Here is a 27657-nt window from a genome sequence, read left to right as displayed (position 1 = left end):
TGCGGAGGAACGGGCAACATAAAAGGATCAAAATGATAAACAGCTTATAGACCACAAGAGCAAATCTTATTTCTCACAATTATCCACGCAAGCCCGACAAGCACAAGGGGTGGCCCAGCCACACTGAACATGTGGACAATATCTGGTTATTTGTCCCATTATTCAAATGAGATGCCTGTAGAATGCAGGGAGCTGTGCAGCGCTTCTCTGCAGGTGGATAGCAACTCTTTACAGTCATTCAAGTGCAAAAGATTGCAACAGGCATAGCCTATATTGCGTAAACAATGAACAGTTTGGCCATTTGAAATACTATAGCCAGGTGATAACATTGTCAAAGGCTTCACGACCAACAAACAGGAAAAAAAACTGAATGCCACACTAAGAATGCTTGTTGCAATGATGAGAAAAGGAAATACAGCCACCCTGGCTAATATAATGAAACTGATAAACCATAGAAAATGCATCAAACTGCCGTGATGTGGACAAATAAAATAAATAACTGCTGACCATGTGCCTTCTTTCTTTCTTGTCCGAGAGCATTGTCAGGTCATGCAGGCATAGTCTGGGGTCATCTATTCCTTGCAGGCAGCATGGTTTGATCTCTTGTAGGCAGCAGTAGAGATCACATCTATTGTTATCATGACACATTAACATTAATATAAAGTGCGGAATAATAGCTTGTGTTCAAAAACAAACAAAAGTTCACTGCCTTAATGGCTAAAATCTCAAGTTTGTTCATTTGAAGGTTTGACCTGATGGTTGCACTAGACTAGAGGACAGGTTTTGGGGTTATCTCTTTTCCTATAATTTTCGAGATGGGCTGTTGGTCCTTGTATAGACCATTCGGTTTGTCAAAATAGAAATACAAATGTATTAAGTTGTTCTACAGGCATTAGGGGGTCAATTTGTATTGATCTTTTGTCAGGGATGCACAATATAGAAACATTGGCCTTTATCTGATTAAGCTACCGAATAATTGCACGGTCAAATCAACGGTTACTGATATAGCAATACAAGTTTGCAGTAAGGCTTACCTTACACCGGTTATACAGTAACAGTGATTCTGGGTGCAGATGCAGACTTCTAACAAACAGTGCATTCTTATTATACAATAAAGGCCTGCTGATACATTACTTCCAACTGACCTGGTGTCTTCATCACAAAATTATTTTTCAGCTTCACAGACATAGATATAAAATATAGGAAAAAACTGATACGATTTAGTTACATACTGTATTGCAGATACGGATATGACCGATTAATTGTGCATCCCTACCTTTTGTGTAATAAATTATCTATATAGGCTAATTAGTCACTTCTAATATTGTGTGATGTATTGCTTGCGTTGCTCCTTTAATAATGTGTTATTCAGAATTACTACATTAGATTTGATACATTTCTAAATATATGTGCAAAGTTTTTATTTTATTCCTATGCCTGAATCGGTTACAAATCAGGCAAGGAAAAACTCCCATGTAAAAGCCATGATGTGGCAAGAAAAGAAACCTCAGGAAGGATCAGAAATGCGGGGAATCCCTTTCAGGATTGACAGGTGAGCAATACACCAGACAGGTGATGAGTCTCCCCATAGCCACCCCTTCTAAATATTTAAATTAAATACATGCTTATTCGGAGCAGTTGATATCGTTTCTACAAGTACTTTTTGAGAATGAGAGCTTTGTTTTAACTCCAGTGTACCTGCTCTAACCTGCTGCAGTTATCACATCAGATCCAGATTCTGCATACATTCCAAAAACTTTGAATATAGTGGAATTTTTTTTTTCAAATTACACATAAAGTGAAACCTTTCAACTTTTTATCTTGATTACGATACTTAATACAGTTTATGAAAAACTAATATCCAGCATTTCAAAAATATTAAATTACTTAAGACCAATCAAAAAGATGACTTAGTGTAGAAAAATGTCAACCCTCTGAAAGGTACATTCATTTACGCTGCACTCAAGATTTGGCATGGGGCACCTTTTACACAAAATACTACACCAATGCTGAGGTGTTATGGAAATCCAGGTTGCTTTGATAGCAGTTTTCAGCTAGTCTGTATTGTTTGGTCTAGTCTAGTGTCTTATCTTTCCCTCGACAATAACTCATAGATTCTCTATGGGGGTTCAGGTCAGGCGAGTTGGCTGGCCAATCAAGCAGAAAAATACCATGTCAGGCACCCATTAACTTGTAGTTTTGACACCGTGGACAGGTGCCAAGTACTACCAGAAAAGGAAATCAGCATTTCCATAAAGAAAATGAACTTTTCCATGATATATATTTTTTTGAAATGTACCGGTATAGGTGCCAAAGTCTGGCAATACATGTACTACACAATTATAGCACATACAATGTTCATTCTTCACAAGTAATTCTTTGTTCTCGTCATGGTTGAGGCCTCTTGTGAAAAGGTGCCATGGTGCTGGTAAAATCCTGCTGATAAGACTGCACCTGTTAACAAAATGTACAACACAAAATTTTCATTAGCTTTGATGGTACCAAAATTGAGGTAGTCTTTTTTCGCAAATGTAATTCCCTTATGACAGTATAAAAATCTGAAAGCTCTAAATTGAAGTATTTGTGTACTGTAGATCAGTGGTGATATTCTTACCGTGACACGAAAATGATACTGAATACCTTCTCTTACAGATAAAAAAAAAAAGGAATTTCTATAGGAATTTACTCTTTTTGGGAAAAGGAAGGATGTTTTTGAAATGGTCTTCATTTTTTCCAACTTTTTTCTTTTGATTCATTTTTTCCATTGCCGCATCATTTGTTTTTTTGTTTTTTTTTGCAGCTGATATTTTTTTTCAGACCATTTCAATTCTTTATTTTTTTTTTTACAATTCAAAGAAAAGCCAAAGAATTGAGAAGCATAGCTGTCATACAAATCATTAAAACCCATACATAAAATATTTACACATGAGCAACTATCCAGTGGTCTAAATACTACAGATCAAAACCAATTAAGTTGCAACATGGTTTCTTTTGTCTGTTAACCTTGATCAAAAGTTAAACACTTCAATCATTTTGTTTGTCATGTCCGAACATTTCTTTAAGCAAAAACAAAAACAAAATTGTCAAGATCTATTTCTACAGTGTAAGAATAAAAATTACCATTGCTGAAATTGATAAACACATTGAACTGAATCAAACATACACTTGGTACTTCTGATGGTACATAATTCTGCAAAAAAAAAAAGTTAAAGTCTATAGCCAAAAATCAAATGTGCCTAGTCATTTTAAAAACAGGCATGAAAACGTGTGAAGTCGTTGCATCAGCTGCTCTCTTCCACACAAGTGCAAGCTGCGGAGGGGGTCAAATGATCTTCATCTGCGCCATGAGCGAGGCTCATTGTCGTCTTCCTCCTCGTCATCATCCTGAAGCAACGCGTCGTCACTCAGCGACTCTTCCTGGAACTGTTGGAAGAACACAGACTCAGCTCAATGGTTCATCTTGCTGCATTCTGTCTGTCTCTCTCTCTCTGTATTTATAGCTGTAGCTACTTTGACTAAGATCTGTAAAAAGTGTTAAGGGTATGATGAGCAGTAGTGAGTTGAGAAGGATTTAGTTAACAATTATTATAATACTATTCCGGTATGAATAGAAGACTAGGTTATACGGTTTCCTTCGTTCACTTTAAATGTAAGACTTTTTAAGACCATTTTATACCATATTTAAGACCAACTTTTTAGGGATTGGTTGGAGGGGTTATGGCTGAAAAGATACTGTAACTGTATGTGTAAATATGTCAACCAGGACAATATACAAGTTAGTGCTCATTACTGAAGGCCAGATGAAGGCGGTTTTGCTTGTATAAGAACCCAAAATACATAGCAAGCCTAAGTTATTTATCATTTAAAGTGTTACTGAATATGAGTCGCATTAATGTGTTGAATTAAAAGAAAAGAAAATAATAAATACATATCTTTTTTAATAATGGTGCAATCCAAATGGAGAAGTGATCATAATTAATGTCTGCATCTCCATCTCTTGACTCGTTCTGCCTTTATCCCTTTCCACCTTTTATTTCTGTAAATCTTGAATCAGCTGCCCTTCATGATCTGACTGTCTATAACTAATATCAGCCATACTGTTACAATCTGACAAACGATTATATTTCTACTGGTACTAGCTTAGAATTAATTAAACAATAGAGAATTAACGATGATCCCAAGTTAAAAACTGCAACAAGCTGGTTTAAACCGTTCTTCTGACTATGTAAAATGGAACTGGAAAAACAGTCTTCACATTTACTTGCCACTCTTTCATTGAATCAAGTTTCATATATTGTTGACTGTCTCCACTGTACAATACAAGTGGTTCCATGTGCAGAGTGTGATTCATCATAATTTATACGTGTTTTTTTGCGTTGGGTACACTGACGTCTGCTGTTGCACAAATCATGCGTTAGAATGCCTTATTCTTCATGAAATTTAAATTACAATAGTGCCTAACATGAAATAAAATGTTTATGTGCCCAACATTTGTCATACCATGTAAGAGAAAATAAAAAAGGTGTATGTTAAACAATCTATTGCTTGGATGCATATGGGCTTAGACATACAAATTCCGACCGAGTTTTTTCAGTTTACGCATTTAGAGCTGAATATAATTATGTCCCTCAGTGCGTTTGCCGTTTCTGTTTGAACAGTTTGAACATAATTTGGTGAATAGATTACAACGGCCTATCATGCCTTAATGTTGCAGGAAACCAGTTATGAATTATGAAACTGCTTGATCACATGAACCCTACACAATAGACTATAAGTTTAACCATCTAATGAAGCAGCATGGGGGAAAATAGTGTCCATTATCCTATGCAGACAGCGGATAGGAAATTTTAATGCAAAGTACAGATTTTCCTCAACGATCAATAAACTCTCATCCATAATCTATATCTAGCCAAGCGACACCGTTGAACCAGTTGCCATTTATGGTGTTTGGGGCGTGGAACAATGCAAATGGGGCATTCATAAACGCTTGATTTGCGCACAAGTGGGATTCATCATTTGAAACACCCGCACAAATCAAGGCTTTACACTCCCTTTCGTGATTCGCACATCGGTATTTACTTTAAAAATGTACACTGAAATCTACACTAGAATATAGTAGGACACTTAAAATCTACACTAAAATATAGTAGGAAACTTACGGACAGCTTTGTGAATGAGGCAATGTGATCCATGTGCACAATGCTCCTTAACTAAGTGGACAAAAAAAAGAAAAAGAGGCCCAACTTCCCAATAGATACAGTACAATAGGGAATGAGGGTAGCATTCAAACCATTGTATACCAGGTGTAAACGCACCAGTGTGTTTTTTCTGAAGCAACGAGGTGGGTAAACGATGCTTAGTCTCCACTACACCTTGCCCGTTTAACCATTGTCTGGTCCTGTCAGCACACTATCTGACCCTATCCTACCTCATTCTAAACATGGCATTTTGCGGTCTGATGTTATAACACACTGTCCAGAACTTGTCCATTGCCAAGTTCTCAAGCAGTTGTCCAAGCAATTGCCCTTATTGGCAGAAGAATGACTGACGTTTTTTTATATCCGTGCGACTACTTCACTGGCACTGCATGGACAATCTGTGTTGCTTTAGATTTCCAGCCTAAGCAATACAGAGCATTGATGGACATAGAAGCATGTATGATAATTTATTTATCACAGCTACCGAAACGGAGTATTCCTTATTTCTTTTAACTAATATTAGAACATAGACAATCTGTCTTTTACAACGGGTAGATTAGGAATCTTAATACTCATTCCAATAATACTGACTATTAAAGATCTAATTCAACAAATGACAATGGAACATTGTTTTGCATTAATTTAATAAGCTCCAAAGAGAAAAACAGTTTCCTCATGCATAAAGAAGAATAAGAAAACCCCAAGGGTCCATATCTGGTGTTGCTTTGGCTAAGTGTAACTTGTTGTAAATTAGATGTTTCTAGTAACCCTGTATCAGCCTCTACTTCAATGGGGAGGGATTTTCAGTACAGAATTCCATCTGCTACAAGAGCCACCACCCCACCCGTTTCTATTGGATTAACACTGGCATGACTGGGGTTTCATTATCCTACACACAGCCTGCTAAACGATCAATTTGATCTAGAAATCAAGCTCTACGATTGGTTACTGTCTCACCTCTTTGCACCAGACTGACTGACACCTTCTCACCCACCCAGTGGGGGCCCCCATTGTCTTTTAAATAGCCATTCAACTCCACTCTGCTCAGTCAGTTAGCTCACTCACTCACATGTTGTTGCAGGCAGAAACATTATAAAATAATAATTTAGTAGTCATGGTAACTGCAGATTCTGTAAAATGTTTATAAAAAAGCGTATAAAACAGTGCAATCTGTAGCGTCACATTAAACTCTTGAGGGAAACATGGAGCCTATATGCACGCTGAAGCCACTGTGAAAGTTGAAATGGGTTGCCAAATCTTGAGAGAGAAATAAGCAGGCAGGTCTATGAAAATGTTACTGCGTGCGTTTTGCCCTGAGAAAACAGTGAGACATGAAGCAGTAGGCTAGTGTGTATTTCTGTCTGTCTCCTATATGTCATCATGATTTGTGATTTGTGTATGTGGGGATCTCATTTTTACTTCCATGTACTGTTTTTCTGTTTTTTTGTCTTATTTAATACAGTACATTAATCAATCAATATTTGCGTGTCAGTGTGTTTGTCAGTAGATATTGTTATGAGAGCTAAAGTATACAATTCCATTTCCAAGGCCATGAAATAAAATATGTAGCCTATTACAATAATAAGTCCGTGGATATGCTGGGACCGAGAGCAAGCGGCGTGGAGGAGTTGTTGTTGTGCATTGATCACACAGACCCGACGTTTAGCCCTGGTTCAGAGCGTTAGTGAGTTCTCTCTAACGCTCTGGAAGAGCCCTCGCTCTGCGCTTGTACAAGGAATTCCAGTGCCCTCCCAGCGTTCAAGAGTAGTGAAAATAAACTAAACCATTTCGCTACTCACCGAAGCAAAGGCTGTTTTGTGTTGTTGAAAGTTTATTCTCGGAGGTGGGAAGCCTCTCAGCACCCTCTGTAAAATACACTTTATGGGCAGAAAATAAAATATGTCAGCGAGACGGAAATTATTTGTATTTACTCCACAGTGCCCTCTACAGATTTTGGTTAATGGTAAGTCAAATACTCCAGATCTGTAGAGGGCACTGTGGAGTAAATAAAATAAATTTCCGTCTCGCTGACATATTTTATTTTCTGCCCAAAAAGTGTATTTTACAGAGTAGGTGGGGTGCTGAGAGGCTTCCCATCTCCGAGAATAAACTTTCAACAACACAAAACAGCCTTTGCTTCGGTGAGTAGCGAAATGGTTTAGTTTATTTTCACTACACTTGAGCGCTGGCAGGGCAGTGGAATTCCTTGTACAAGCGCAGAGCGAGGGGTCTTCCAGAGCGTTAGAGAGAACTCACTAACGTGAAACATGGAGCCTATATGAACGCTGAAGCCACGGTCTAATTACGTGACTATCTCCATTGTCCAAAACACATGGATATCTCTTGACAAACCTATATTATATTATATAATATTCACATAATTGTCTGAGCGTAAAGCTCTCATTCTATCAGCTGTCCACGCTGACAGAAACGTCTCCTCTCTGTCCCTCTCTGTTCCTCTCCTCTCAGCGTAACAAGTGAACACATCGCTATGTTCCACAAATATGCTCATTCATGCTCTACTCCTGCGCTAAATATCTGATCTACAAACTACTTCCATGTACTGTTTTTCATTTTTTTTGTCTTATTAAATAAAGTACATTAATCGTTTTTTCATTCGTTATTTTCAGTGCTTGTTTATAAAGTGATGTGATTGGTTTTATTATTGACTGCTTTATATATTTTATTTATATCTGCAAACTAACTAGTAACTAAAGTTACTATAGCCGACCTTGTTTATAAAGTGACTTTACAATGACTGAATTCGAAAAAGAGTATAGTAACTAAAGTTTTCAAATAATTGTAGTGGAGTAAAAGTACAAGATTTGCCTCTGAGGTGTAGTGGAGTAGAACATTATTACCATTATAATGTAATTATATGGGTAATAATAATAATAATAATAATAGAAAGACGTGAAAAACAAGCCCAAAGTCGCTTATAATAAGCAGACATGGCAACATAGACCCGCAGCGCATCAGTTCTCTGGTGCGCTGCGGGCCGCTCTGTGGGGGGTCTCGAGGTGTAAAGTGCTCTAGGGAGGGGGAGAGAGGGGGAGAGCGATCAATTTAGCCGAAATAAAACGGCTGGGATGGGATACATGGTATGTATTTCATATTTATAATGAGTTAAAAAAAAAAAAAAAAACCGAGATGGTTTGAAACATATATTTAGGAAAAGTCATGAAAGGGGAACTCTCTCAGAGCTTCCTGAGAGAAGTTAAGCCACTTTCAATTCTCAAAATCGGTCCCATTGATTGCTTAGTCACGCGAGTGTTAAGTTTGGCCATCCCCTAAACCACCATTTTGTATTTTTAGCCACTTTGGGTCATTGTCATGTTTAAAAGTCCACCTTAACAATTCAGCTTCAGATTTTTGAGAGACTCCAAAGTTTTCCTCTGGTATTTTGTAGTAGAGTGGGGAATTCATGGATGATGCTATGCTGGCCAGTTCTTGAGGCAGCAAAGCAGCGCTAAACCGTAATGCTCCCTCTACCATGCTCTACAGTTGTTTTGTTCAAAGACAGTTTTAGGTTTTCACCAAATATGACGTCTGGCATTGTGGCCAAATAAGTCAACATTGGATTCATCTGTCCAGACCACTTTGTCCCACTGCTGCTGTTCTTCACCCATGTGTTGTCAAACAAACCTCAGCCATGCATCTATACTCCTTTTTTGACAGCAGATTCTTCTTCTTGCCTGACCTGCCATGTGGATCAAATCTGTAGAGTCTCTTTGTGATGGTGGACTCATGCACTTTGACATTGACTGAGGCCAGAGTTGCCTGTAGATACCTCGATGTCACCCTGGGAGAGATTTCTCTGTGTATCTTTTAGTTCTTGGACTGAACTTGATTGGACAGCCTGGAGAGATTTCCAGTTTTCTGAAATGTTTTCTATAGATGATCTTTCGGACAGTGGAATGATTAACTTCATGAATTTCTGGGAAATGGTTTTAAACCCCTCCCAGACAAATAAGCATCAGCAATCACTCCTCTCAGGGCCTCGGAGAGCTCTTTTGATTTTGGCAGGATGTTAGTCAACAGCAACCAGGCTTGGATGATTATGAGGCAGGGAATTTCATATTTACCTAAAGTAGAGCATGGACATCCAATCGGGTAATCAGGTACAGGACGGAATAATAGTCGGCAGACTCAAACTTTCTACCACGTTTGTGTTAATTGATAAGAGATTAACAGTTCGACCCCATAAGAATCTTCAGCAGGATACATTTAGGGGCGACCACATTACTTTCTTTAACGATGCTCCAATCAGCTGCACCTGTTCAGTGCACCTGCTTCAACTTATAAGAATTTGATATGTTAAATGTGTTACTTAAGTACTTAGAATATTTTTCTTTCATTAGGTTAATGTTTAGAATATTTATCTTTTGAAGTGGTATTTGCAATTAAGACAACCAAACTCCCGAGTGTGAAATCAAATCACCACTGACCTCATCATCCTCTGGCTCCACTTCATCTACATTCACGGCACCAAGCGTAAGTGCGGGCTTATGCCAGGCCAAACGCAAAGGCTGGTTGTTCAACGTCACTCCGTGAAGCGCCGCCTGAAAGGATTTAATATAAGAAAAATCAGGGACGTGCACAGACATTTTGAGGGGCAGGTGCTCAAGTAAATTATACTTTTTTTTGTTTACTTGGTCTGCTCTTTTTTCCCTCTACACCTATACCTCTTTGCCAAAAATAGCCGATCTACAAGCCCACAACGCCTATTTTTGGCTAAAGTTCCTCAGAAAAGGGATGCTAGGTTTCGAGTGGTTCTGGTAAAAAGAAAAATCATATCACATAAAGATTTGGCGGACACCCTGTAGTAACTCTGAGGACCCCGTAGGGGTCCCGGACCCCCTGTTGAAGACCCCTGCTGTAAACCCTGCTGGGCACTTCTGGTCAAGAGGGTAAGGGGCAGGTGCTCTAGCACCACCTAGAGTCTATCTGTGTACGTCCCTGAGAAAAATAAATCTAACATTAAGTACAGGTGTATGTGTATGCACCTAAATGAGTAGAGTATTGTAAGAACAATTGGCCTAAAAAAAAATACAAAAGCTATACATACTAAAGCTGTATGTATACAGGTACATGTATAAGGTGGTATGTGTTCATGTCAACGAGGTCCACATTTTTTTGATAAACCTTACATTGCCTGCATTATGTGTGGTTCAAAGTAGAAGTTGTGCAATTTGGATTTTTCAAAGCCGATACCAACTCTGATATTTTAGATAACAGGAATGCCGTTATATCAACTGATGTTTTATTTTTCTTCCTAGCAAATACATAATTAATGCAGTGAATTCTGTACCATAAAATGCATCCGATTCCACTGTCACTTGTGCATTTGCCTTTCATTCTAGACGAGCATGTTTTACCACATCTTACATTTTCTTTTTATACATCCAGAATATACGTGCAATGCAATAAAAGTATTACACCAGATAATTCATATATTTCAACAATGTGCATAAAGGTCTACCGGTACTTGCAATGTAAACAAAATGGAGGAAAATACATTATTATAAATCTGCGGCCTTAGCAGCCGATACGATGTACTGATATGGTACAAAATTTAAATATCGGCCCGATATATCGGTTAATCCAATATATTAGATTCACTTGATTTCACTGGTTCAAACCAAGTATTTTGTGTGTATGCATGTGCATTAAGTTGGGACCTCACCTGCTCTGCTTCAGCTCTGGACCTATAAGTGATGACTGCATGTAGGACATGTTCATCTATCTGGCAGTCTTCAATCTCACCAAATTGCTTCAGAGAGGAGGAAAGCATGAAAACACAAATGAAGATCACATGCAGCCTAATCAAACCAGCTATACGCTTCCTGCTCAATAAAACTAAGGCCATCATTGAAAATCACTTATTTACCCCCTCTATCAATCAAACAACCCCTAAAGTGGGGTTTTCCATCAAAAGGGCCATATTGGTACATAACTGGATATCAACCCTTCCACTCCCAGTAATGCAGTTTGAAGGTCACTTACAGCAAAATGTGGCAGCAGGTCTACACGGTCTGCATCAGTGAAACCAGAGATCTCCAGCGCCCGTGGTCGATGGTCCACGACTGCATGCAGCGGCATGCCTCTTCCCCGTCCTCTGGAACCCCTTCCCCGCCCTCTGAGGGAACCACGACCCCGAGAGTGGACTCCCCTGCCTCGTCCATGTGCCAGGATACCCCGTTTGGCCGCCTGGGGCAAGTGAGGAGGTGAATGGTAGACAAAATTTAAACAAAGACCACAAATGTCTTGGGTTTTAACAGTAACCATAAATTATTTTAGCCAAGTTGGCACAGCTGCAACGTTCATTAAAAGCACAAACTGAACTGTGATAAAATGCAGTTTAGTGTCTACATGTTTTTGGTTACTTTAAAAACATTTTCATGCTCATTGGTTAGCGCATGAGCGCCCCCAAGTGGTTGCAATGTGAGTATCTGTGCTTTTCACAAAAAAATAAAACTAAAGCAATAAAGCACTGCCCTCCATTTCTACACCCCATACCTCAATCTGCAACTGAGTGTATTTAAGCTTTAACAAAGCAATGTCCTCTCCAGTCTCCGCCTTCTTGTACAGGTCCAGTTCTGCATCCAGTAGTTCCTTCTGGGTCTGAACACAACAATACCAAGTACAATCACGCGCATGAAGATTTACTGAAAAATCCAGACAATGATATAGACTAGAAACAATAGCTAGATACATTTTTGAATTATTGTACCCAGGTCAGTAGCCCAATTGTTGAAATAAATTGTACAAACTTGCATTTTAGCACATTCACTTTTGTAATTTCGAGAAAATATAAGCGAAAATCTGGGTTGGGCTTTTGGGTTAAATATTTTAACTGACATTAAATTCGATTAAACATGCACCCATAGTGATGGAACAAGTTGAGCTTCCTACCTGGACCCTGCTCTTGGCTATGCGCAGGGGGTTGCTGCTACCAGAGATTGCCTTCATCTCCTCCTGCAGTTTTTTGATGCTATTGGTCAGAGTGCCCAGTGTCTCCATGATCTTGGCCTTGTCCTCTGCTTTCATTGCTTTGTTCTTCTCTACCCTGTTAATGAGCAGCTGTGGAAGATAAGAGACATTTCTTTAAGTACATCACAAGGTGTTTTTTCTCTTAATGTAGACATGTACTCTTAAACAGATGTTGGTGTCTTATGTACCTGTACATAAGACCTAACAATTACCTTGAACCTTGTCCTAATATGGTTGTATCAAAACTCCAACATTAACCCATTAAATGACCCATGTCATTTTTAGATTTGAGCTAAAAAGCATTATTTTACACTTTGGGCTATTCAAAAATAGCAGATATACAAGCTCATAGCGCGGCACCGAGTGCCGCGCTACGAGCTTGTAGATCAGCTATTTTTTTTAAATCGTGAAAATGTTTGCAAATCTTTGAATATATATATTTTTAAAGCGAACATTTTTAACTCAAATCTTTGCTTCTGGGGGGTCCCTGGAACAAAATATTTTGATGACGAAATACATAATTTTGGGGGTCCTTGACATGAAAAAGATTGAGCACCACTGATATAGAAACATACGTTTTTCATAAAACTGTTGGGATTTAGGAGACACGTAGAATCGGCTTCAGGTCTCAATGGGTTAAACAGATGTTGGTGTCTTATGTACCTGCACATAAGACCTAACAATTACCTTGAACCTTGTCCTAATATGGTTGTATCAAAACTCCAACATTAAGTCAGCAACATATTTGGTCATGGTCAGACCAAAACAATGAGGATAGGTATCTGCTCAGGACGCAATGATCTCAGAAGAACTCACCTTCTGCGTCTCGATGTGCTTCTCAAGGATCTCCTGCTTCTTCTTCCTCACGTCCTGCTGGAGCCTCAGTGCTTCCTGTGAAAGGAAACCATGGGAAATGATCAGGAAGTTCAAAAGTGGAGAAAAAAGGCTCAACAGGCCAAAAACAACCAATTATTAAGAATGGACTGGAGTATCCACTTGAATATGCAAATAAGATTTTAATGAACTAGTGTACATTGTACACGTAATGGTTTATTAACCCTTTTAGACCTGAGGCGATTCTTTTTTTTTTTTCTAAATCCTAATAGTTTTTTGAAAAAAAATCTAAAAAACGTTTTTTTTCAAATGTTTCAAAAATAGCAGATCTACATGAGCTATGAGCTTGTATATCTTCTATTTTTGAATAGCCGAATAAATCTAAAGTGACACAGATGCGTTCCAGGTCTTAATGGGTTAAAATGTACATCTTCATAGAGCCAATATGGAGAGCTGGGCACAGTATAAGCAGAGGTGCGTTAACCACAGGTCTTCCTCAGGCAGTTAACTTTATCGTCATAGCTTGTTGACCGTCCTTTGGTTCTAACGCACCGAACCCACCAAAAGAGCGCCGGCACACACGCTGCACAACTGTTCACACCAAACCTCGCCAAACCGGGACTTCTGGTCATTCTATATACAATGTATTTCTATGAGAATACGTGCGGACAAGCTTTTGTAGAGGAAAAAATATCTTCAAGTGTGCGAGCAGACCATCGGTGGGCATCGTGTTTAAGCCTGTATGCTCTCACCCGTTTCTTCTTCAGGGCTTCCACAGTGGTCTTCTGAACAACCTTCAGGGCAGCAGGGTTATACACAGTCTTGGTTAGACCTGTAGAGGTGGAAAACACCTGAAAAGGGGATAATATTAAGAAAATAAGTGGTTTATCGAACATGAAACAGGGGCAATGAGAATATGTCGGTTTATGCCATCTCCTAATTACACACATTGCACCCGTTTTCAGGAAAAGAGCTGAGAGTGCGAGAGCGAGAGAGAGAGAATAAGCCATGGTGGTTACGATAGGTTAAGCCTGTAATGCGTGGTAAGGAAATACACCGCTGCTAAAAGGTTTTGGCCAGAGACAGCTAGTGAGCCTGGCAAATGAAGGGAATGCATTACCTTCTCAACAGGAGCTGTTGGTTTGGCAGCAAATCCCAGACGCTCCTTCACTGACATTTTGGTAGCATTCTGAACCAAAAGAGAATATCATTATGTTCTGCAAGTTTTGACTAACACATATGAAAAAGTGCAACCACACACCTGCACACACACCTGAGAGGCTATGGCTGACTCTTGGGGGATCTCCGAGTTTCCAGTGATCAGGGGTCCAAGGCGGTCTTTGACAGATTGTTTCAATGTGCTGGCTGCGGGCAGCTAGATGTTATGGGAGACAGGGTTTTAATGTTTACAATAAATTACATCCAGTATAGCCAAGTATTTAAATAAGGAGAGATCCTTACCATGAGCGTCTGTAGCTGAGGCTGGTTCTGTGTGTGAGACTGCCCTAGTCCCTCAACTCCATCCTCGCGGTACCAGTGTAATCTGATGAAGCGGTTGTTGAGTACAGCCTCGGGGCTCTGTATGGCTCGCTTAGCCTCTAAAGGGCAGGCAAACTGGATCAGCGCCCCCTCTGGGTCATTTTGATAGGCCACCTGTCAGAGGGAGAAAATGAATAGGGGTTGGTACATCAAGGCAGGAATATGGTACAAAAGGTGTCATTGACACCAATGGTGGCTTACATAATGCAGTTTAGATACTTTTGGAGTCTGCTAAGGATATTCATTATTGACAGAATGGGGCAGAAGCTGCAGTTGGTGTTACAGAATAGCATAAATATGGATTTTTGCCAGAATGAAGCAGAAGCCACAGTTGGTGTTACAGATTAGCAACAAAAAGGATACCTATTCTTTCAGGAACATTGTGTTATTCAATTATGAAAACAAAGTTATTACAAACATTTGTTTGTTTGAATGAATGAATTATAGACAGAGCAGGTATTTATAAACAATGTTGTCAGTTATTCCCTCTCCCACAACAAAAGAAAACGTATAACTCCATAGTAATTATAACTACACACGTCCTGATCGCCACTTGCCAATCTTTGTTCAATACGTTTCAAATATTGTCGACTTTCAATCTCTAGGGTTCGGTTGTATCTCGTCTCTGTGCCAGATGCAGTCAGTGCATATCAAGTAACACGAGAGGGAGCACTTGTTTTTCACCCTGCCTGTCATAAGTGGTTGGTGTATTCACAATGATTACAAATAATACAATACTCATTTGAAACTTTAATATAAGTAAAAAATAATTTCTTTAAAAATCTACAAATTAGAAGCTACCTCATGAAACAGCAGAGAGACCAGGGACATAGAAGGGAATAGACAAAAGGAAAAGAAGATAGGAAAGCTACCCCCATTTTAAATTGTCTAATTTGTTTTATATGTATATATGTATATATATATATATATATATATATATACACACACACACACACAAAGTGGGTGGTTAGTTGCGGACTGTTCACAAAATGATCTACTGTATGTAGACAATCTGTCCCAGACCTGTCAACCTTAGGAAGATGTTTTGAGTACCATATTCATGCGCTTTTGTGCAGCTTCTGCGTAACTTCACTTTTAACAGTCATTTCCAACTCGGCTTCAATTATAGTAGTACTGTGCCGATCATTTTCCTGTGCCGACGTATTTGTGTTTCTTCATTTTCTCATTCAGCCTAGTGGCTTTTGTAGAACTCTTGTCTCTTCTTTAAATGGTGGCATTACAATGCGGCAGAGCCCGCTGAGCACACTAGTCTCACACGTCATTGAGTTAGCAATGACATCATTCTTATACTCCTTATAGAGAAGTTCCCATATAAGGAATTATTTGTAAGAGCCATCATGTATATGTTTGGGTTCTGAGCTTATCATATTGTGTGATATGATATGTATTTTTATCATAATAAACAATTATTGCTTAATGTTATGATTATGACATGTTTAGTCATGACATGTCTATATTCTAGATTGCTTGTGTGCCAGGCGATTCAGCAAGTGTAACTTGTAACAAGGTCGGGGTTGGGTCGGCTCTTTAAAGAGCAGATCTACAAGCTCTCTTTCTATCTCGTAGATCTGCTATTTCTGGCAGTCATCGACTGAAAATTACGATGGCTTGTATTTTCTTCCAAAACAAAACAGGGGGATGGCTTCCCTTATTAGTTTATTTCAGTGCTTCTCAACCTTTTTGGCTGGCGAACCCCAAATAGACTTGACCAAGTCATGCGACCCCCGTACATCCCTCACGACCGATCTAACAATATACACGCACTGAACAAATGCGAATGCGCTTAATATTACACTCGAACTGTGCGTCCGAGAGGAAAATGTGCACTTTCCCGCAGCTTCAGCAGCCACCCACATTCCTCCTCTTTATGTAAAAAAAACTACACTGGTTTATCAGTATTATTAGGATGTTTGGTGGAAATACCGCTTCATGTTAACCAACGTTAAACTTAAATGTACCGCTGAACCGTCGGTAAACGTCAAATCTTTACAGTGGCACCTAAAATCCATACTGCCCCAGACCTACAGTTGAGCACTTATTTTCATTCTGGGGTTTTACCAGATAGAAAAATACACGTTTGTTGTTTTTAGATGCAGGGGAAGTGGGGGGAATTGATATTGTTCATGTCATTGCATTAATATCTTCCATGTTCATATCTAGAATGAGCCAGTTCAGCTTTTCATCATTATGTTAGCACTAAAACTACTTTAAACTTGCCATGTGCCAACTTGGCAATTTACAAACGTTCAGTAAATTATGTACGGGGCTACTTCCTTGGTCAAATAACAAATAATTCTGGCCTTAATCGAGAGTTGATTGCAAAGAAAAACGTCTCCCAATTTCAAACACTCATCACAGCAGTCCTGCCCTCTATGGGTTGAAAACATTAGCAAAATACTGTGATATTGTGTTGTAATCCACGCCTCTAGAGTAAACCCCAACATCATGCATACAGTCATGGCCATCAATGGATGCACTTGTTTAAGTACTCCGAGGCAGGCATCAACGTACTGGTCAGGCCTTTTCAGAGTCTCTGAATCAGGGAGGACCAATTGAACAGGTAAACTGAGGTAGATAAGCATCTGACCTGGAGGTTGACGATGGTGCCAAACTTGCTGAAGTGCTCGTTCAGCTTACTGATGTTGTTGAGCTCATGGGGGATCTGGCGGACCAGCAGCTTGGCGTTGGCAGAGTTGAACGGAACCCTCTTGTGGTAACCCTGGTGGTTTGGTGGTTTGCTGAAGTTGGGTCTGAGAGGAAGTGAGGCATTTTTAAACCAGTTAGATAACATTAATATGCTCTACACATCTACTGTAGTACAGTGGTTTAAGGGTACATGTATCCGCACTGAGCCATTCGGTGAGGACTAGTGAGTTGACCTGTAGGTGGAAATACAAAGTCAACAAATAGTTGAATTACAGATCCACCCTTAGTCTTTACATTACGTTAACTTAACATAGATACACCAGGTAAGCAGTTGTTTGACAACCTGTAGTACTATCCTTTTATAATGTGTTTTACAATGGGAGTGGAACTGAAATGTACAACTCTGGGTTCCACTCGGTATCACTTTTTGTGTTTGTTTTTTTTATCTATGCAAAACAGTGAAAACAGTGGTTGGTCAAACAAAGACCATTCTTCATCGGGCCAATGTTTGTTACATAAAAAGAATGTAAAGCAATTCTATGTTTTCCATTTTCTGTCTTTCCTGTAGCGAATATTTACTAAACCGTGATCCCCATAACGGAGGTACGAAAGAGGTATGAGAACCATTTGTACAGGTTTATTAATATGCTACAGGTTTATTTCACTTCCATTTGAAATTTTCTTTAAAAGGACATTCATCAGTTGCATCTTTGCAGTGGTAGCCATCTTACTTGTCAAACCAGGGTTTCTTCAAGGGCATGCTTCCGTCATGGGAGGCGGGCGGTCTCTTCCTAGGGTCAGACTCCATGACAACCCTCATATTATTGTTGTTTGAATTCTTATCTGGGAAGGAGAAATGGCAACATCAGCATACAGTTGTTTTAAAGAGAAACAGCGAAAGATTGATGTATGTGGAAACCATGGCTGTGTGGCTAGAGGCTAGATGAGTAAGACTGGCTACACTAAGGTGTGCATTGCAGTGCAGATGCAAGAGTAGCATGTATGAACAGCCCCACTGCGACTAGGTAGTGTATCAATGACTCCTGGCAGGCATTCTCTCAGTTTCCATTCCAAATAAACTCGAGAAGGTTTCTCCGCTCTGCCCTTCTGTCAAACGTTATCAAAGTAGATCAAAATGATGAGACACGACAGGTTAGAGAGAGAAGACTGTTGGTTCATTTTTCAGCCTGTGCTATGGTAAAGAAAAAAGGTAAATACCTCTGTGTGGCAGGTCCATTTCCGCCATGGTGAGGCCTATCAGGTTGGGTCTCTGAGCATTGACCCGGCGGTAAATAGGCCTGGAGGTACTGGTGATGCTGGGAGCCTCTGGGTTGTACACATCGGTCTCATAGGCGTCTGGTCAACGGAAAGAGGAGAACTAAACATGTTAAAACAGCTCAATTTGTACAAGAATTTTACAGCAACTCCCCCATCCCCATACACGTGTGATGCGTTTTAGCACCCACGACACGAGGCAGCCCTTCTGTCAGTCTTACCGGGAGTGAAGGGTGGAGCAGAGGCCTGGGGAAGCGAGGAGCGGATTCCAGAGGTGACGATGGTGGGAACTGAGCTAGTGACAGAGTTGGGGGGACCGTCCATGCCCGAGGCTTGCAAAGGAGGAAGAGGAGGAGGAGGGCCTGGACGGAATGGAGAACAACAAATAGGAAATGTAATATGGTGGGTAGACTCAATCAAGCAATATAATGAATAATGAAACAGCCATTATAGACATACTTTGAGCCTATACAAGCACAGTAGGCCCAGGTGCATGCTAAGTAGTTGACTGTTTTTTCAGCTAGTGCTATAACAAACTTGTTAATACATGTTAGTACACAATTGGTTTTTTTTATTATAATGTTAATCCCACGATTTTTGTAACCCATTTTTTTCACCCAGTGCCAATTGCCTATGTAATCCTGGGCGCTACACTCCCTGTGCTAGCCTCGGGAGAGCCTAGAGCCAAGGTCATGCTCCTTCGATGCATGAGAGCTAGCAAGCCGCTTCTTATCAAACAGTTCCTTTCCCCTCCATCAGGCGCCCCCGGCTGACCAGGGGACCACTGCATGTTTTTGTGAGGGTACCTACCCTAGGAGACACGGGGAGAAAATGCAAACTCCACACAGAGAGGCCCTTTCGCCAACCCCACCACCACTGATGACGTGGAGGAGAGAACACGCCGCCAGCACCCACAGCGTCCTTGGCAGGAATAGAACCCAGGACCTTCTAGCTGTGAGGCAACAGCGCTACAGACTGTGCCACCGTGCCCCCCACAATTCTTCCATTCTTATATGCATGCTTTAATGTAGGGCAGCACAATATACCGTTTCAACACTGACATTACAATGTACTTGTGCAATAGTGACTCATTGTACTAAACCACTTTCACCTCTTGACAGAAAATGTAAACTATCAAGCTCTGCATTTTTTATTTATAATCTGAAAAAAAAACAGTATAGTCCATCTGATAAATCATGATTTAATCACTTCTTGGTAACTGGTAACTTGCACACACACAGGTGTCCTGTTGACCTGTTGAGTATTGAACTGCCTTATTTCGCCCTCTAAAATCACCCTAATCATTGCTAGAATGATAATTCTACTACTACATAGTACTGATACAACTATTGGTTTGTATATATTTAGAGCTGCATATACAGTATCTGGTGAAATTATGTAGGTTGTGTATTCCAAAAGCTTCAGAGAGCACTACCTGGTCATCAATAAATACAGGTCACTGTGATTGTACTGTACATTTGATGGATAGCCTACTGCCTACTGAATAATCAAATATTCTCCTACCTAGACTATCAAAACCATTATTAGACATTGTCTTTTTTTTATATATACATAAAGCAGTGTCAATATATCTACAGCAGATATACAGCTGCAAGCACTAGTGCTAGGTAATGGTTCTCCTAATCCATTCATGGTTGATTTTTGTCAAATCATTTCATACTGTATGTGACATTAACTCAATGCAGGCGGGCGCTAAAAAAGCAACAGTCATGCAGAAAGGTAAAAAGGCTAAACTGACTCTACGCTCAATGCTGACTACGATCAACAGTGCAGAAGTACTTTAATAAGTATTGGTGAGTTTATTACCGTAAATTCAACAAGTTAGATTGGGGCCGTGTCGTCCTGAATTTTATTTACAAACTAGCAGTACTAACAGTGTCTCTATAATTTCCATTTGGAGGAACATGATGGTAATAACACAAGTGAACACATTCATGATTCAAATGTATTCATAAGGGCTTCCTGATGTAATGATGCAGTACATTTTCGTTTGACAGGAAGTAATTAAAATTGGACTTTTAGGGACCTTTGTTTTGACAAATAATACACAAACATTAATATATTTTCTTTACTGTTTTTGGCATATATTGTAAAGAATGTCCTCATTATGGCCACTGATATGCTCTAAAAGTGTGAAAACTGTATTTTTCATTTCATTAGTCTTTAAACACAAGCTCCTCAGCTCTCCACAATCTAAAAAATACAGTTGGATGCCACGACAAATAACCCACACCTTTAGGCTTTGGCAACTGCGACTTTGCGACACAGCAATAAAATCACTTTTGGTGCGAGTGCACCTTTACAAATAAACAAAGTACCTGTTAACAACAAATATAGCTCATAATCGGAATTCATAGAACTTAATTGTTGTCCAAAAACGTGTTTTAAAAAAGTCCCAGAACTTTACTGTTGCTTTGATCAAAGTCATTTTTCGAAATTGCGATTAGGAGATCAACTTTCTGAAGCAACGGCAGCATTGAGCAGGGAGTCATCATGTTCCTTTATTTCTACCACAAGATGGCACTATGACTCTAAATCACCATTACATTGGGATGGACTCAATGGATAACCTTTGATGCTATAAAATGACACTACATTCGTGTGTGGTTAGATAGATCTGTTGCACATAAAACATGTAAAAGTGGGATATACTGCGATTCATTTTCAGTTCAATTTCATTTGTATAAAAAAAACCTCTGTCCAGTAACCTGGAGCACTTTATTTTGAAATTTGCTTGAGTGAGAGCAGACTTGCAAACTCATGAGGGATAAAAAATGCAACATTCTGAAATCAAACCCTTGTCTTGGGCATAGGTTGATAATACTCCTTTTAAATAGGCTCTGTGCTTAATCCTAGTCCACTAACTTCCTGATATTTCTTCCTAGGAATTGAGCTTGAACTGTACTGTAGATCAGGCCCTTTTTCCACCAAAATAACTTTGGTTCTAGACCAGTGGCGTTCAAGATTCTTGGAACCCTGGTGCTTTCTAGCGAACCGGCCGCAACCGGCTTGCGTTTCCACCAGATTTAACCGGAGCTATTGTACTCCGGTTCAGTTGGTGGCACTAATGTACCTAAACAACAAATATTGAAAAGAAGAAGGATATGTCATACACGCGAGTGTCGTTTTCCTAGCCGATCGCTATAACTTGTCAACACCCCCACCAATACTATGTGGCAGCGTGGTGTGCAACGTTAAGCATTAGACTTCCAACACCAACCTCACAATATCTAATTCCTCTCCCGGCACTTTGTATTGATCTATTATCTTATCTAAAATGCATCACAAATAATTTTATTAGGGGTAACGTTAAGGCATAGTTTTTGTCGCCTCCAGCGAGGCGGACCACTTGGCCCACTTGGTGAGAACAGACAAAAACTATGCCTAAACACAACTCCTTATCAAATAATTTGTCACGCATTTTAGATAAGCTGCGCGCTGAGATGACATTTGGTATTGCAGGGTTTGGGGATGTGGTCTGCTCATGTGAGAGGCAGCTCCCTGTTAACACATCTGGATCCCTTTTTTACATGCATTTAAGTCCTGGTTTTGGTTGGATCCTTTCATGTTTGCTTTGGCAATGTAAACGTATGTTTTGTCATGCTTATAAAGCTATTTGGGTTTAATTAAGATGGCGGACGTTTTTCTTGCCTTCGGCTTGCCTTCTTGGACTGAATCTGTTTTAACACATTTTTGACCGAAATCTAAATATGTAATTTGCTGTCCTATAAATTGTGCAGCTGCAGGATGACTATAGTTAATCAACATATACTGTGAACGGCTGTTAACTGCTGTCATGAATATCCCTACCTGCAATAGGTGGAAGGCTTGGTGGTAAGGTGCCTGGTGGGGGCACAGGAGGCCGTAGGTTCACAGGAGGAGGGCTCAAGAGTGGAGGTGGGGGCGGAAGGCCTGGTGGAGGCTGTGGTGGGTCCACACCAGGGATGGGTGGGGGTTGGAAGGGGAGCATGCTGGGTAAATTAACATCCTCCACTACAACTGGGTCACTTCCATGGTCAAAGGGGCACATGTCCCCTCGCATGCAGAAGCCCTTCTCTGAAAAAAGAATAGAAAAATAATATTGAGACAGCGCAGACATCAGAAATCACAAGCTTGACAAACAATATACAATATTTTCAAAAACTGCTTTGGGTGGTCATTTGTAGCAGTAATAGCCTTAAATGCTAATATTGGGATAATCGAAGACCTGATCAAACTGATCAGCGATTTCAAATACAGTCTCCACTCATCCTCACCATCATAGTCACGGCAACGCTTCCTCTGCTGAGGGGGTGGGCCCCGGACAAAAGGGCCACGCTCCCCAGGGTGTTCTGGCCGGAAGTCTGACCAGCTCTCTGTGGTGGTGTTGTTACCATGGTGATGGGTGGGCGCGATAACCGTGATGGTGCTGCTCAGCGTTGGCACAGGGAAGTGTGACGTGGTTGCTGGGGACGCCAGGTTTGCCGGGGTGTAGCCCTCACTCCCCTCAGACCTGTCCACTCTGTCATGGTCAAACTTCAACTTCCCAGAATCACGCTCTGTAAAGTGATGGGGACACAAAAACACTGTTTGTTAACAATAAAACAAAGAACCCTGATATATTACAGTGTTCGTGACGTGTCCTTGTCTATTCACAGGTTAGGACATTTATAATACATAAACAGTTTTTCCATTAACTCATTCACTGCCAGACTTATTTCTGGCTGTGTTTGCCCACTGCCAGCGATTCAGTGTTTTTTATAACTTTAAAAATGACACTTTTTTTTTTCTTCATTGTGATCGCAAGTCCAATCGTTTCTAAACACACCGGCGATACGTGCACGCCGCTCAGACAACAAACATTCCGATCGGGGCGGAGTCTCTCTTCTCCAGCCCAGTGTAAAAACACCATGTTTCGCCATGTGAACGGTACGGCTCACTTACTTTTTCACCTCGAGTCGCCACAGACCTCGCTAAATCCCTTATGATCGCGTGTTCAACTGTTTGTAGGCACACAGGGTAGTTGTGCGAGTGGCCCAGAGAAGAAATTTTCAATCGGTGACATTCCATTTTGCAGTAGTAGCAGTCTCTAAACAGCGTTTCTAAACAGCGTTCCGCGGCAGAGAAATACAAAGCCGAGAAAATGCCGTTTTAGAGGGGGACTTAAACAGGAAGCAGGCGGAAACGAAAATCTTCGATTGACGTAATTTCCGTATCCGGTGGTGTTACAATGAAATGTGTCACTACGAGAGATGAAGGACGATGAGATCTTTATAAAATCAAAGTATTTTCAAAATAGAATTTCAGAATTGGTAATTGGAAATAATTACGTTTTTACGTTCTTGGCAGGGTATGAGTTAATGCCTTGTTCTTAAAGATCGCAATTTCTTTTACATTTTCACCTAAAGTCTTTCAAATGTTACTACTCTTACCTGAATAACTGAGTCAATGTTGGCTTAACATCACTGCATGGTTAATAAGTCATGGATAATTGAATTCTTCATTCATAAATCTATATTTTCAATCTGTGTTTTAACAATAAAAACAACAAAACAATTACCTACACAATGAAGTTCACTGTATTGGATTTAAGTCTCTGCAAGTTTATTTTGATGCCTTCCTGAAATGAATCCAATAGCCTTATTGAAATTTAAAAAACTACTTTTATGCTTTGTAAAATGGCCAACAGTAATATGAGAAGATAATAGAAGAGACAAACATTAAACAGCTTATGTTAGCTTTAGTTTCATTCAATCTTTTCATGTAGTTGCTCATTCCCAAACATCTACCTCTCGTCTACCTACATCTGACGTCAGTTTATAGGCATCGCTCAGGTTCTTACCTCTACTTCTGCTGCGGCTCCTGCTGTGTGACCTGCTCCTGGTGCGGTCTCTGTCCCTGTCTCCTCTATCCCTATCTCTCTCTCTATCCCTGTCCCTTTCTCTGTCACGATCTCGAGCATGATCTTTGCTCCAGCTCCGGCTACGACTACGGCTGTAACTGCGACTGCGGCCCCTCCTTCGGTTGTAGCGATCACGGTATGAGTCCCTTCTTGGGGGATTGCGGTCATAATCCCTCTTCCTGGAGCGATCGTCCCTCTTGTTCCTTTCATCCACTCTCCTGAGAATTCAAGTAAGAAATAGGCAGGACTTGAGCTTAAACCAGGGCATGACACTTGTTAGTAACATTAACTGATGGATTTTAACGTCCACCAGACAATATCTAATTGGATAATAAAAATAACAGTGCATCACAATGATGTAACCACCAGCCAAACACTGGTAGATATATTAAGGTGTCTGGTAAATTGGTCTACCAAATAATGCTTTGTGATTTTTGATTCCCTGCACTACAGAAGAGACAAAGAACCACAGAAAGGTCATTACACATCACCTCTGCATCGATTCATAAAAAATAAAATCCTGTAGATCTCAGGATCAACATGGGAACGGTGTGGCTACGATGTGGACCTCAGACATCATGTGGCCAGCATGATTCAATTTTTTATAAATCAATTGAGAGGTGATAAGTGTTCGCGGGCATTTACTTTTCTATGGATCTTTGAGGTATGGATTCCATGCACCACAGACAAAGCGAGTGGTGTGCATATTGCTTTCAATTAATTTGGTAGACAAACGTATCAAGACACCCAATATCTACCAGTATTTGACTGGTGGTTAGTGTTAAATACCAACTCATTCACAGAGTGACACTTACAAAGATACATGACGACAAGTCAAAAATATGGGAACGATGACAAACACGTACCTGCCATCTCTGCTGTAGCGAGAGCCTGATTGTGGGGGGCTGTGATTCACTCGGCGAGAGAATTTCTTCTCTCTGTCTTCGTCCCGATTTGGCTACATGGAGGGGAGACAACAAAATCACCATAGTAAACAGATTTACGACCGAACTCAATGAAATGCGTTTGGTGACGTATAACTTATACAAATATGACATTACCAAGTGACACGATCAGCAAATTACCTCATCTTTTTTCTGCTCGTCTTTCTCTACTTTCAGGTGAACGTCGGCTTTTACCACAGAGGTTGGCTGTTCCAGTGGAGGGAGGTAGCTTTTGTCGTTCACAGCTTCAAAGAGCCTGTCCACAAATGTCTGGGTCTCTAATAGAACACAGAGGTGGAACAGAGTCACAAAACATACTTCAACTTCAAGGTGGTTAGGGGCAGTTTACCAGTAACCTGTAAACTGATTGTATGACATTCTGTATAGTAGTGTGTATATCTGTCTGTCTCTTATATGTCATCATGATTTGTGTGCATGGGGATCTCATCTTAAACAAGCTAAGTGCTTAATGAGCTATCCAGTTTAGTAGACCTTGTATTGCGAATTTGTACTTCCATGTACTGTTATGTACTGTCACGTACTGTTCTCATGTCTTACTAAATAAAGTACATCAATCAATCAAGTGGTCCTCAAAGTGGGGTTCAGGGACTCTCTGGGTTCCTTTAGGGGGGGGTCTAAATTGACCTTTACAAGTCTAGCTCTGACAGTGTACAAATGAAACCAAATGGCATTTGTTTTCATTTGTGCACTGTCAGAGTTAAGGGGAGACCTTGACATTTTTAAGTTAGAGGCATGCATCAACTGACATATTTATAGAAATCAGTACCTTTCTGAAGAAATACATCCAATTGGTCGATGCACAGGGCTTTAAGTTCCTTCTCAGTTTTGTCTTTCTTCACCAAAGCTACGACATACTTGGCGAGGGCAGAGGGATCTGCATCACAGCTGTGAGAGTGAAGGACAAAAAACACAACGTTGACAAATTGGATTAGCACAACTATAAGAGATAGTTAGACTGTTATTTAGACTGCCAACCATAATAATTTCCACGAGACTCATGATGTCCACATGCATAAATGATACGCTACACCAAGACACAAACAGATGTCTAACTTCATCCATGTTAATCAACAATTTATCTCAGTTTGGCATTTAGCAAAGCTATAGCTACTTGCCAGTGTTGCCAGGTTTTGAGAGAGAAGCAAGCTACGAAAACAAGACCAAAAGAAGCGAGCCCTTCGCCCTTTAAACATAATACATTGGCAAATAGCTTATCTACAAGCTCACAACGATGAATATATTTAGGAAACACTGGCTTAAACAACATTAGGAAACAGGCCCCAAATAAGACACTTTAAAAACAAGCCCAAAAAACCGCAACCCACCAATATTTACAAGCAACTCAGCAGAAAAGCAAGCCCAAAAGTCGCTAATAATAACAAGCGGACATGGCAACACACTGCTACTTACATTGGCTCAAGGGTTTTGGAAAGCCATGTTTTCAAGGCATCAAGGTTTTCAATAATCATTTTAGATAAGATTTCCCCCACAGAGGATAGTGTAACGTTAGCTAGTGTAACGTGTGTTATCTGTCTACGACACAGAGAGTCGACATTAGCTGTAGGACCAAAAGCAAGTTCTAATGGTCTGTATCGCCAAGTTGTGCTGCTAATGGCAACGTTAGCTTAGCCGCGTTAGCTGGCTAGCCTAGCAGATGCCTAAAAACGTGCTCAACGATTCTCCGACTTATTGCGACTCCTTTATTAAAGAAACGTATAGACTGAGAGACTGTTGTCGCCGACAGCTACTCCAATTAACGACACAGTGTCAATGACTGCTGTTATTTTTGCGTAATTATTACAGGCGCATCTCCTCCACACTTCACTTGTCAATTATTATCTCTCTTCTAGCTAACGTGCCCTGGACAAATATTTACTTCCGGTTATATACAGTGTTGCCAGATTCTGTGAGAGAAACAAGCAACCAGGTCTACGAAAACAAGCCCAAAAGAAGCAACTATAAACCTTTTATGCATCGGCTATTTGTAAACAGCCAATCTTCAAGCTCTCAGCGACGCGTTATGAGCTTGTAGATCTGCCATTTTCAAAAACTCTTGCAATAAAATGTGAAAATGTTTTTGAAACATTCTATTTTCTAACAACACAAATGCTCCCTGGGCACTAAACATTTTCATAGAAATATTAGAGAACCACACTTTAAAAATAAATTGGAAGTAAGGCCTAAATAAGCAACTACACTTTCGAAACAATCCCAAAAAACGCAACCCGCAACTACCAATATTTACAAGCAACTTACCAGCGAAACAAGCCCAAAGTCGCTTATA

General features: G+C 40.2%; 1 protein-coding gene across 3 annotated transcripts; it reads right to left on the bottom strand.

Annotated features, from left to right (window-relative positions):
• On the bottom strand, positions 1–27225 carry rbm26 (RNA binding motif protein 26). 3 transcript variants are annotated; one of them, XR_014601247.1, is made up of 24 exons: positions 26784–27225; positions 26140–26258; positions 25494–25630; positions 25275–25366; positions 24349–24626; positions 22784–23065; positions 22338–22583; positions 18728–18868; positions 18450–18587; positions 17963–18074; positions 17173–17335; positions 14487–14678; positions 14299–14400; positions 14146–14214; positions 13778–13876; positions 13008–13082; positions 12114–12281; positions 11718–11822; positions 11205–11408; positions 10885–10971; positions 9647–9760; positions 2615–3423; positions 2354–2454; positions 1–628 (listed from the first exon to the last, which is right to left on the bottom strand). XR_014601247.1 is itself a non-coding variant. In XM_084063730.1 (22 exons), the coding sequence occupies exons 1-22, from the start codon at positions 26840–26842 to the stop codon at positions 3334–3336; spliced, it is 3072 nt and encodes a 1023-aa protein (XP_083919856.1). In that variant the 5' UTR covers positions 26843–27225; the 3' UTR covers positions 1–3333. The 3 variants fall into 3 exon arrangements, 1 of the variants encoding a protein (XP_083919856.1); XR_014601246.1 differs by having other exon boundaries at positions 1–2454; XM_084063730.1 differs by having other exon boundaries at positions 1–3423.
• Between the last annotated feature and the right edge of the window lie 432 nt (positions 27226–27657).

This window comes from Gymnoscopelus microlampas (assembly GCF_963454915.1).
Source record: "Gymnoscopelus microlampas genome assembly, chromosome: 1".
Taxonomy (NCBI): Eukaryota; Metazoa; Chordata; class Actinopteri; order Myctophiformes; family Myctophidae; genus Gymnoscopelus; species Gymnoscopelus microlampas.
Note: the sequence above shows the minus strand (reverse complement) of the source record. Positions and strands in the feature narration are given on the sequence as shown.

Bases quoted from the DNA above. Each gene is read 5' to 3' on its own strand.
- rbm26 (XM_084063730.1), bottom strand. From the start codon at position 26,842: ATGATTATTGAAAACCTTGATGCCTTGAAAACATGGCTTTCCAAAACC. The intron at 18,869-22,337 runs GTAGGGATATTC...CATTCCGTCCAG, and splicing joins AAGCCTTCCACCTATTGCAG to GCCCTCCTCCTCCTCTTCCT. The intron at 14,215-14,298 runs GTGTGTGTGCAG...CTTTTGGTTCAG, and splicing joins AGTCAGCCATAGCCTCTCAG to AATGCTACCAAAATGTCAGT.